The sequence below is a fragment of the Oculina patagonica genome, chromosome 1 (assembly GCF_052425735.1).
Source record: "Oculina patagonica isolate OP01 chromosome 1, crgOcupat, whole genome shotgun sequence".
In the NCBI taxonomy this organism is placed as follows: Eukaryota; Metazoa; Cnidaria; class Anthozoa; order Scleractinia; family Oculinidae; genus Oculina; species Oculina patagonica.
The window spans coordinates 18,701,451-18,712,811 of record NC_135758.1 but is presented as its reverse complement, the minus strand read 5'-3'; the positions used below and the strand labels follow the sequence as shown (position 1 = coordinate 18,712,811).

The 11,361-nt window shown below is 36.6% G+C and overlaps 1 protein-coding gene and 1 pseudogene across 1 annotated transcript; one reads left to right on the top strand and one right to left on the bottom strand.

Moving 5' to 3' along the window:
- Positions 1–318: 318 nt before the first annotated feature.
- On the top strand, positions 319–5,261 carry LOC144660760 (uncharacterized). Its single transcript, XM_078521495.1, has 4 exons — positions 319–431; positions 2,853–3,166; positions 3,652–3,801; positions 4,634–5,261. Exons 1-4 carry the CDS (start codon positions 418–420, stop codon positions 5,170–5,172), a joined length of 1,017 nt encoding a protein of 338 aa, XP_078377621.1. The 5' UTR covers positions 319–417; the 3' UTR covers positions 5,173–5,261.
- Positions 5,262–9,579: 4,318 nt separating this feature from the next.
- LOC144649022 (trace amine-associated receptor 7f-like) lies at positions 9,580–11,140 on the bottom strand (annotated as a pseudogene).
- Between the last annotated feature and the right edge of the window lie 221 nt (positions 11,141–11,361).

The window sequence follows — 11,361 nt, the reverse complement described above, 5'->3', positions numbered from 1 at the left end:
ATTCTTTATTTCTAGCGCAGAGCACAATGGTGGAACAAAACGGGTCATGATCGACCACTAAGTAAAATAATCATTTAATTAATCTTATTTCAAACTTCTGAGCTGGATAGCTGTATTCACCATGGGACACTAGTTCACGTTATATTCGTTTTACACACACAGTCCAGTGGGCTGTCATCATCAGCCAATCAGAATGCAACTCTTTGGTGAAATTGACTACCAAAACGAACGGTTCTTTAGAAAGTGACGCCCCTCCCAGCATGTTTACTTATAAATTTATTTATGATTGGCTTTGAGGTACGATAAATCTTTAATAAGACATATTCACATTTATTACCTTTTTTCGTTTAGAGGAGATCATAGTTTTGCCGTTCTCTGAACAAACCTTTGGTACTCAGAACTTTCATTCTTGGAAAAATGTCTCTAAAGAGGTAAGCAAACTCTTAAGAACTACAAAGAGTAACATCTTTTTGTTTTTTTGAGTTTATACACTCGTTCAAACGAGTTGTATAGCTTGATTGTAAAGCTTTTAGTTTTTGTCGAAAGGGCAATTTTAGGACGTGGCGTTTCATTCTCATTAGGACACTAGTTGATCAACAAAACCAGTTTTCATTCACCGTGTAAATTGTCGTGTTAAATCGTTAAACGCAACGAAGCGCCTAGGGGTTAAAAAATCGAGCTTATTGGATTATTCGTTGGATTCATCTCGTCAGGCGACTGGGGTTTAAGTTGAGAGACGAGGAGAAGATCTATAAAAATGCGTCACTGACAACAATGATAGAAGCTGCATGTAACATCAGACGTCTTCATGCTGCAACTACAATGAGTACATGGACTGATTCCTTGGAAATGTTTGAGTTTTTATAAAGTTCTGATGGTAATCGGGAAACGGTTACGTAAGATCACTGACAAACATAGTGCTACACAACAGTTCCACTTCAATCGATTACGTAAGAACACAAAAATCTATGGCAGCTGCACGAATGCGGTAAACATGTAAAAGTTCTAGCAACTACAACAGGCAAGAAGTTTTACTTCTCAGCAGTTGATCGGTTTAGATGCACTATTACGTTCCACACCCTTTCAAAATGTTGACTTTCGTTTTTTACAATCGTGGAATGGCTCGCAGGTAAATTATTTCAACAAATTTTGTTCAAAATTTACCAGGAATCCTCCTCGCTTGAAGGAATATATCAGATATTTTTTTATTTGTTCAGCTCTCAGTGAGTGTTGACTCCCAGCAGTTATTTACTTAGTATCAAACATTATGCCACGAAAAGCCTGAATACGATTAATTAACTTACTTTTTACCTACTGTAAAAGTTCCAAAACAAAAACAGTTAGAATTCTTTTTTGTTTCAACAATCAACTCAACAATTACTTAGTCAAGCCAAGATATATAATCGAATTAAATCAATTAGGCTCGCCTTTTCCCTGCGTCAAGACGGCTAAATGTTTCAAAATAATGCCAGTGAGCATTCATTATTTAGTTTATTTTGCTTTCTCAGAAATCGATTCTTACTTTATGGGATTTCGTACTTATGTTCCGTAGAACACAAGTTATTAACCTGACCTTCACCAACAACAATGCCCAACTGAGAGCTCAGTCTTTATTTTGTTTTCTCAACAATAAATTGTGTTCCAAAAACCCACATTAATTCAATTCAAAGCTTCAAACTAAGCTCAACAAAAAGGCTTAGGGCCTGATTACATGGCGAATTTCAGCCCGGGTTGAACACTTATAAAATTGAATAATAATCGTGGTGGCTATTTCTTTTCGTTGAAAACCACCACCGCGCATCCCTAAGCTCACTTTCAGCCCGGGCTGAAATTGGAAACGCGTTTACATGTCATGACATGAGGTTTTTCAGCCCGTTTGCCCGGGCTGAGATTTCCAGCCCGTGTTCAAAAACCTGGCTGGAAATTTCAGCCCGGGCTGTAATGTAATGTAATCGCAGAAGTGTTTTTAAGAAGATTTGTTTTGGAAGCCGAGCTGAATTTTCAGCCCTTAGGGCCCGATTATATAGCGAATTTCAGCCAGGGTTGAAATTTCAGCCGGTCTGCCGGGCTGGAATTTTGTTGCTATTACATGGCAAACATGGCGACTTTCAGCCCTGGCAGAACACTTGTAACTGAATAATTATCATGGCCGCCATTTTCTTTCGTTGATAACCACCACTGCGCATCCGTAAGCTCAATTTCAGCCGGGATGAAATTGAAAACGCGATTACATGAGGTTTTTCAGCCCGTTTGCCAGGGCTGGGAATTTCAGCCCTGGCTGTTATTCGGCTCGGGATAAAACTATCCTCATGAAATTGCAAACGTCTTTTTAAAAAGATTTGTTCAGGAAGCCGGGCTGAAATTCTCCATGTAATCAGGCCCTTAATGTTTACTTTGAAATCATGTGACGTCATTGTTACTGACAATAAGTGGCTGACGGAGAAATAATAACTGTTAAAGAGTCGAGATTGAGGAGAGAATTGCTTATTTATTCAGTCTTCAAATACAACATTTGCAGTAAACATATACAAAATATCCCTCCCAAAAATGAGTTAATTTTCTATTAGTTTACAAAACGGTTTGCTCTCTGGGAAAGGCAATTGTAGTTAAATGACAGACAACTAGTGGAAAGCTTTCAAAGAAAGGGAATTTCAGAAAGTTTAGGTCATCGATTGTTTTCCTCTAAACTCGCATCAGTGAATCAGTAGAAACGCAAAGTAATTTTTAAAAAAATTGTAGCGCTCAACACTCAGCTTGAATAAACCTAAAATGCGTTTATGCGCCAATAAGGAAACCTACATGTATTTCATTTCAATTTTTTTCTGACGAAGGCCGTGCATTGCATATTTCAGGATGTTATTGGCAACAGTAATCCCTTGTGCCCTGTTCCACTTCTTGGTCCACCCCGTACAAGTCTTTGGTGGTGATGCATGCAAGGACAACAGAGAAGAATTTGGATTCGCTTTAGTTGGGCATGACTTGAGAACTATGCACGCTGACAATTTTGCTCGCTGCTTCTTTGTATGCAGTCTGGAGGAAACATGCCAAAGTGTGACGTTTCTCTGGAATGATAAAGAATGTCAAATAAAGAAAGAAACAAAGAAGTCCAGACCTGGCAATTTTGTGGAAAATCCAGCTGCTACCTATATGGAGAATAACTTTCGAGGTTTGTTTATTCATTTTATTTTTCGGTGTTTAGCCGAAAAGGGTCTAGATAGTTTTAACTGGCAAATATTCCGAAATTTCAACAGACAAACTCTCGACTTTAACTGATCCTCACAACTGATAAACGGCCATACTTTTAAAGTAAAGAAACGACCAAAATTTTTAAAAGACATCGGAAAAACCGCCAAACTTGAAATGAAAAGAAACTGATAAATGAGTCACGTGATTGATTCTTAATGCAATAGAAGAAGGATTACTGACAAACTGCCAACAGCGTGCATACGAAAAAAAACTGATAGGTCACCGTACTCGTTTACGAGAAAACGACTTTTTATCTCTCTTGCGAGCCAAGCCGCAGCGAAAATAGCCGCCATTTTGTTTATGTGCGCGCGTTAATTACGCGTAAAATTCTACGCAGTAAAGATGCGCAATACAATACTGGGGAATGAAATGATTAACTCTCCGATACTGTTTTTTTTTTGGCAGCAAAGAAAGGTTCAAAATCCTCCGTCCCAGGCTCTTCCTGCGAAGATATTTTGATAAGCGGTGAATCTGAGGGAGATGGTGAGTACTGGATCGACCCTGCCGACTCAGGGGACCCCTTTACTGTGTTTTGTGACATGACAACTGATCAAGGTGTGTTAAACTAATATTAATATTTATTTACAATAAATTTTCGCATATGTCTTTTCCGTCATTTTTTTATGTTACCTTTTTTGTCCAAGTATCTAGCAGCCACAAAAATGGAGACAACCAAAACTTCTGGCGCAAAACTGTCCTGGCGAACAATCTGTAAATTTCATAAAAAATACGTTTAATTCCCGCAGGAATTGTTCGGTACACTAATATGGCCGTCGTTCCTTTGTTTCGGAATACCAAATCGTTAAGGTTGTTTTGGAACACCGAATTGTCATGTGAAAACGCTCTATAAAGAATACGTATTTCCAACTAGAATTTTATGGTTGGCGCTCTCAGTGGATTCCTGAGTGAGCGGTCAGGGTTCAAGCCCTGGATCTTTTAGTTGTATTGTTGGGTAAGAAACTTTTCTCTCACACTGCCTCGCTCCTCACCATCCACCGAAATGTATATTTGGGGCCCGAAAAACTTAATGCAGGAAGTCACGGCATTCATGGAAAACAGGATTAGTTTAATGGATTTACTACTTTAATTTTTATTAATTAGTATTTAGCATGGACTGTTGTTTAATAGTTTATTTGTATTAATTTTTATTATAACTGTAATTACTAGTATTTACCTGATGATTTTTATCCGTGTATAAAGAAATGTTAAATAAAATAAATGAATAAATAAATAAATTAGTCCCCCTGCAATGGACTAGCATCCCATCCAGAGAGAGGTGGAAATATTCCTAGTCTCAAAACGATGCTAAAACTGCGACGAGCTTCGGCAGTATGGGTGACTTTGGCCCAATCGCGACTCGACCTTTACTTTGACATTTCTCTTTCAGGAGGATGGACGCTCATCAGTCGATTTCGCATGAATGATGCAAATTCTTTAAACGATGCTGGTCTCAATTCCGATTCTTACAGAGAGGTTCTTCCTAACTACAATACCAATAAACAGTATTTGAAGCGAAATGGCTTCAATCAGCTGAAAATCGACATGGGCTTCACTCAGATCCGGTTTTACTGTTTTAAAAAGGAGAGAGGCCGAGTGTTTCACATCATGACCAACAAAGATACCAAGGGAGCTAACGTGATTAAATTTTTCACTGATTCTGACGCGATGCCTGAAGCTTGTGGCTCTTTCACACGCCTCCCAGATGACAACTCGACTCTGGCCAACAACTGTGGTAACTGGGGCTATCCGAATGCAAACAAATGGGGCCATGAAGAAAAAAGGACGGATAGACGCCTTTTCTTTAGACCACTAATGTGGCACGACCAACGGTACTATACGGTTGTTGGTGACCCTCTGACGTGTGATGACGATCTGAATGGCCTCGGAATGTCTCTAGGTGACACATGGAAGATTTTTGTACGATAAAAGAATTATTTTCTGTCAGTTCTATACACAACACAGCGTTTTCACTTGAATGTCGAAATTAATTCGCATTCGCCTTGGTTCTGCATTATTACGCTAAGATATTGGTTTAACTTTCTTAGCCAATCAGAAAAAAAAAAAACAAAACAAAACAAAACCAATCGTGACTTGCTGGCACACGTTCTCGCGCGCTTCGCGCAGCATAAATGTATTTACCTCGAGTTTTGATTGGTCCAATCGAATTATCTGTGTATTTTGTGATTGGCTAGAGTGATTATTTTGATTCACTGAATTTGAATTCTGAAAAGTGATTATTACACACTGTTAGACATTAGTACACATGTCTCTTTAGGTTTAAGGGTGATCTTCATTTGATTGATTATTTCTACCCTAATGATTCTCTGGTGGGAAAAATATGATTTTTTTTATAAGCGTTAGTTAGCTTCCGCAATCCCACAGTTTCTACGCCTTAATCCTTCCAAGCACTTATTGAGTAACAACGTTTACACACTGGTATTGTGCTTGCTTTGACTCTCTTGTATTACAAAATCACACCGTGTTTCTTTCCCTGTTAGGTGAGCCGTTTTTTGCCTTGGGTTTGTTAAAATTGTTATGTAAATTATCACGACTTCGGGCCTGCGAGGACAGCATTTCAATATAAATATTAAATGGCCAAGTATTGTGAAGTTAAGCCAATCTGAGAGAGATTTATTATCCAACGTTTTCTTTTCCCGCAAACTTGACTGTCCACCGTTTCTAAATCTTTTAAATACAAAAACAAATTTTTATCAACACTCAACAGCAGGGCTTTTCGGTGTTATTTCTTTCGCGTGATCAAGAGGACTTCATGGAAAAAAATTTTATGAGGTATTTGTACTCTTTTTGCGCGTTATTTGTACAGTAAGCCACTATACGTAATTGGATAATAATGTGAAAACTCTGAAGATCTCTGAATTCATCGATTCACAATTTTGTTAACGTAGGACTTTCTGATTTATTAAAGGGACTGTGTCACAGATTTGAGCCAAATTTAGGCATGGGAAGTGACCATCAAATTCGCTGAAATGTAAAAATAACCGCTTAAAACAGTGAAGGAACACTTAAATAACACAGAAATACAAAAGAAGGTACGGATTGCCAAAAGTGACGAAGATTGAAACGGATTGCGATATGGGTTTTGAAATATTGTTGGACTAAATAGTTTTCAAAGTTAATCTCGTTTGCTTGTAACTTTGAATTTATAACGCGCGGGAAACACATTTGTTGCAATGAAGCAGTGATTTTATCAGTTAAGATCCAAAGAAGTAAATTCTTGGCAAATATAAATTTTTTTTTAGCGAGTATTTGGCAAAACTTAATTAAACAAACTTAACTCAGCCATATTAAGGTGGCAATGAGCTACACATGAACAAGCTGTTAACACAATATGTGAACTGCAAAACATAGCTTAGATTAAATTGATCAAGTTGACAATCCTTTTCACGAGAAATGTAAATATATGGATGAAGTCATGTTAAGAGGTGTAGTTGAATGGCGGCGTTTTTCACTGTTGTTATAAAAAGTTGTTGTTATAAAACGAGGAGTCCGTCCTTTCATATCGCAGGGATACACAAAGTGAGTGTGTCTAAGGGTGGGGAGGGCAGGGGGGCTATTTTAGTGTGGCCTGCGAGCAGGCTCACCAGGATATTGTTTTAAGTTTAGATATCATTTCGAAGTAAATATTAAGAAATAAACAACAACACGAACTAATTAAAATTTGAGCGTAATCTCAAAAATAGAGTTACCTTTAAAAGGTTATTATAACATAACTAGCAGAGTTGCGCAATCAAATTCAGTATACGTGAGCGTGCGCAAAACTCGATAGTACACGTTATAACATGAACCAACTTTTGGCTTGAAAGGCAGGGTACAGTACAGCAAAAACCACTGCAAAAGCAGTCACTTAAAGGGGCAGTATCATGGCGATTTTGATGCATTTCTGGCCATTACGGAGCTAACATTATGACTAAATAGCTTCGCTCATTTACAAAATGTGAAGATATTAAGTGAATCATTCAAAGGAGGGCAAAGTGTAATAAGTTTTAAACGATTTATTCAAGACACATGGGCAGAGTTTGAAAACGTCTGCCAGACGTTTTCAATTTTTGATTAAAATCTCATGCCTGTATAACTCATGATAGTACCTCTTTTGTTACTTAAGTGGACTGTTATAGTCATTTTTAACAAAGCTAGACCATTATTTTTAGGTTTTCATTAATGTAAATACTTCTTTTGACTTTTCGAAGTAATTCTCATGATACTGGCCCTATAAGTGACACTCAGTCCGAGTTTGTGTAAGTCACACGGTTTGCATGAGCTGCATTAGCTTGCATAACATAATATCTAGAATGTTGTAAAGATTGTATTATTACTTAATGGCATGATGGTCTAAATTTGTAAATGGATATATTTGGCACAATACAAATAAATGATTGAACTACACGACTAGAAAATATCATTTTTAACACTTGGCAAAGTGCAGCCTATTCGCAATACTTTAAGGTGGGGTTTTCACCTGAAGGCCGTTTTTCCAACGCTTTGATGGCTGATAACGGTTTTCGATATTTTCCAGAACTATTTTAGTTGTCGATATCTGCCTGACAGGCGAAAGAGAGCAATTATCTGCAGCGAGTCTATGTGTAAATATATTTACGAAATTTGCTTTTATTTAGTTTGAATATGCCAAAACGTTAAGTTGAAAAGACAGCTAATCCAATAAATTCTGTCAAAACCGAAGTTCAAGGGAGAAAATGAAGGGCTATAAATTTTATTATTACAGTTATTAGAAACAATATAACGTACCAAGAGAATTACCCGTACATGCTAACCCAATGACATCAGACAAAACTTTGCATATAGAATACTTACAATAAAGGTATCTTTCGTTTGCTTAAGTTAGGTCCACAAAGGATCAGCTTAGTTGATTTAGGTGCTGCACAGACCTGTTGACCTGTCACCACGGAATATTTAACTTAACTTTTAATTTTGGGTGCTGAAGTTGATGTAGGTCATATAAGATTAAAATCTGCCATTTTCAATAATGATCATTTGATCAAGAAGACCGAAATGTCATTGTTGTATTAATTCATGCTCAGAGTTTGTATCAGAGAACTTAGTAAAGTGACAACCTGTAGAAACGGATCTTACATACATATTACATACATAGACTTTTTTTTCCTCTAGAATTTGACAGTAGCTTTTAATATAATATTTATATTGTAGCTAATATCTTCGAGAAAAAAAATAATAAAAAAGTGTAAATGTAAAATGTGAAAATAATAGTAAATGTGTCTAAACAAAAGTCATTCCCTGAATGTTTCTTTTAAACTCTGTAAAGTCACATGTTCTAATACAGTCAGGTAATGCATTTCATTGTATAGGTGAGAAGTATGAAAAAGAACTAAGGCCAAAGCTCGTTGTTCTAGGCTGTCAAAGGATTACGATCAATCCCATCTCACAAGTGCAGAACGTCCATGTTTCAAATTTGAAATGAATTAGAACAAAAATCTTACTTAAAAATGTAATCAGAAATTTTTAGTCTGCTCCTTTGAACGGTTGTGAAATGTCTTGAGTAGTATTATTCGACTACATCTTTCTTCAAACAAAAAACGTCTTTAAAAGAAGATATACATTTAATAAAAGTGCAATAAATGCGCCTTAAGTTCATTATAAATAAAAACATTTGGCTAATTTAACTTTTCGTTTTCGTTCGTTGTGAAAATGGCAAATACGTGCCACAATAAATTGGGAACTTAAACAATGCGGAAATTAACTAAAATTGTCAGCATTTGTCAGAAAATACGTTTTGGAGTGACTTGGAGCAAAACCGTAATGCACCCTCTTCAAAATATAAAAAAGAGAACATCTCAGCCTCAAGTCGTCTTTAGATTAAAGCCATTCTGCCTGACAGCCGAGAGAGTGCAGTTGTCTGCAAGCGAGTCTATGTGTAAATAAATTTACGAAGGTTATTTTTATTTCGTTTTAATATGCCAAATCGTTAATGTAAAAAGACAGTTAACTCAACAAATATTGTCAATACTGAGGTTCAGGGAGACAAGAAAGGGTTTTCAAATTTAATTATTAGAAACAATTTAACATATCAAATAAGATAAGTAAACAAATCTATAAACTGGTATTGATGAACCTCCAAATTGACGTGCTGATTTCCTAAAAGCCTAATGCTTTTTTTATTAAAGAGCACGTTATTTACATTTCACAGTAAATAGATAACCTCTTTTAATGGCAAAAAAAACGTTAAATGCAAAACAAAAACAACCTTTGGCCTTGGGAACTCCTGAAGAGAAAAAAAGCATTTAAAAATAGCAATTACTGGCTGACGTCAGTTCGCAAGATTTAATATAAGCTCCTTGAGATACAACAGAGTAAAATTGTACAAAAAAACTACCTGAACAAGGACAGACCGACCAATTGCTTTGGTGGAAACTAGTTAAAATCACATGCATTTAACAGTAAATATTTATACCTTTTTGAGGGCAAAAAACGTTAAATGCGAGACAGAGAAAATGACATTTGAGACAACCTTTGGTAATGGGAAACTCGGTGAAAGTGTACAATAAAATTACCTGAAAATAGAATGTACCGGCTAAAATGATTAAGATCACTTGAAAAAGATTTAAATTTCAAGCCATTTTTCAAAATGCTTCGTTCGCCGCTCGATATACTTCCACTGACATTTCAACACGACAATCCATTGTATGAAATACTGGTTATTTGAAAAGGAAATTAAAAGGACAAAGGACTGGCAAACTTCGACACAAAAGTTGAGGGAACGTACGGATAATTGGCTGGAATAATAAATTACGTGTTATTAAAATATATTTTGCTTCAACCCATTTCCTTGCTTAACACACATTCTATAAAATTGCGGAATCAAAATTATAGCCTTGATTCTGATCTTAATGGACTCTCCAAAGTAGCGATGATATCATTGTGGGTATTTCTCAGTGTATTCTTAACAGCCTGCCGTATCTCTCCAATTCGCCAGCAATATACAAAGGGATTTAAAAAAGAATTAATAAAAACAATAGTTGTAACATAGTCATATGCAACTTTCACTGTTATTGTGTACCCAGTGAACGTTTCCACGAAGATCGTCACAAAAAGTGGAAGGAAGAAAATTAATAACAAACCATAAACATAAAGAACAGTTATAGAAGATTTTCTACACTTGAGCGCGTTTACCATGTTCCTTAACACTGTGTTGTTGTTGGTATATCTGGCACTGATGTCTGCGAACGATCTGAAATATCTTCAAGGTGCTCAATGCCGTAACAAGAAATGTTAGCAATAATACTACTACCGGAACAAAAATCCACTTGTTTATCCAAAACCTCAACAAAACAACAGCAGTTGATATTATCCAAACCAGAACAGCAGTAGCTATTATTCTGGGAACAGTAACAATCATGTTATATCGCAGATGAAGGGTTAAAGCGAGAAGACGATCAATGGAGATGCCACTCAGAGTTGCCAAAGACACGCCAGTGTTAGTATAGCTAGATATACTCCGAAAAATTTTTAAGGCGCAGTAAGCTTGAAAGTTATTTGTGAACTCTGCAATGTGAAAAGCCACGAAAAATGGCTGACAAATCACTCCAACAACAAGATCCGAAACTGCGAGGCAAAACAGAAGGATGAAAGATGGCGAGTAAATTTTTTTGTCTCTTCCGGAGATGACATACAAAATAATAAAATTTCCAGTAGATGTTAACAGTGAAAACACTGCATTCAGAATACATGTAAGAATGCTTGCGATAAAGGTATCCTTAGTGTGTTCCACGTTTACGTCCAGAAAATATATAGCAACTCAGATGACTTTCATTTGTTCTGTTCATGTTGAAGATGACTTGCTATGACTTAATGGTCACTACCCAGCTAAATATTTTAGTGTGAATTTTAGGCGATGCAGCTGACACAGTTTATGATCGCCACATTCGGTGACTGCGGATTGGTAAACGAGACGGAGCTGTAGTAGTTGTTTACTAGTTCATAAGGAGAAATTGTTATCGAGGCGGCTTGTCATCCACTATCTTTAAAGTGAGCACACTTGATTGAACCATGAGCGGAAATTGTATTAGTAGACACAGGTTTATCTTCGGTGGTACATATGCGCAATAAATACATACAGTGTGG

Coding starts and splice junctions, on each gene's coding strand:
- LOC144660760 (XM_078521495.1), top strand. Junction 3,167..3,651: donor TATGGAGAATAACTTTCGAG/GTTTGTTTATTC, acceptor TTTTTTTGGCAG/CAAAGAAAGGTTCAAAATCC. Junction 3,802..4,633: donor TGACATGACAACTGATCAAG/GTGTGTTAAACT, acceptor TTTCTCTTTCAG/GAGGATGGACGCTCATCAGT.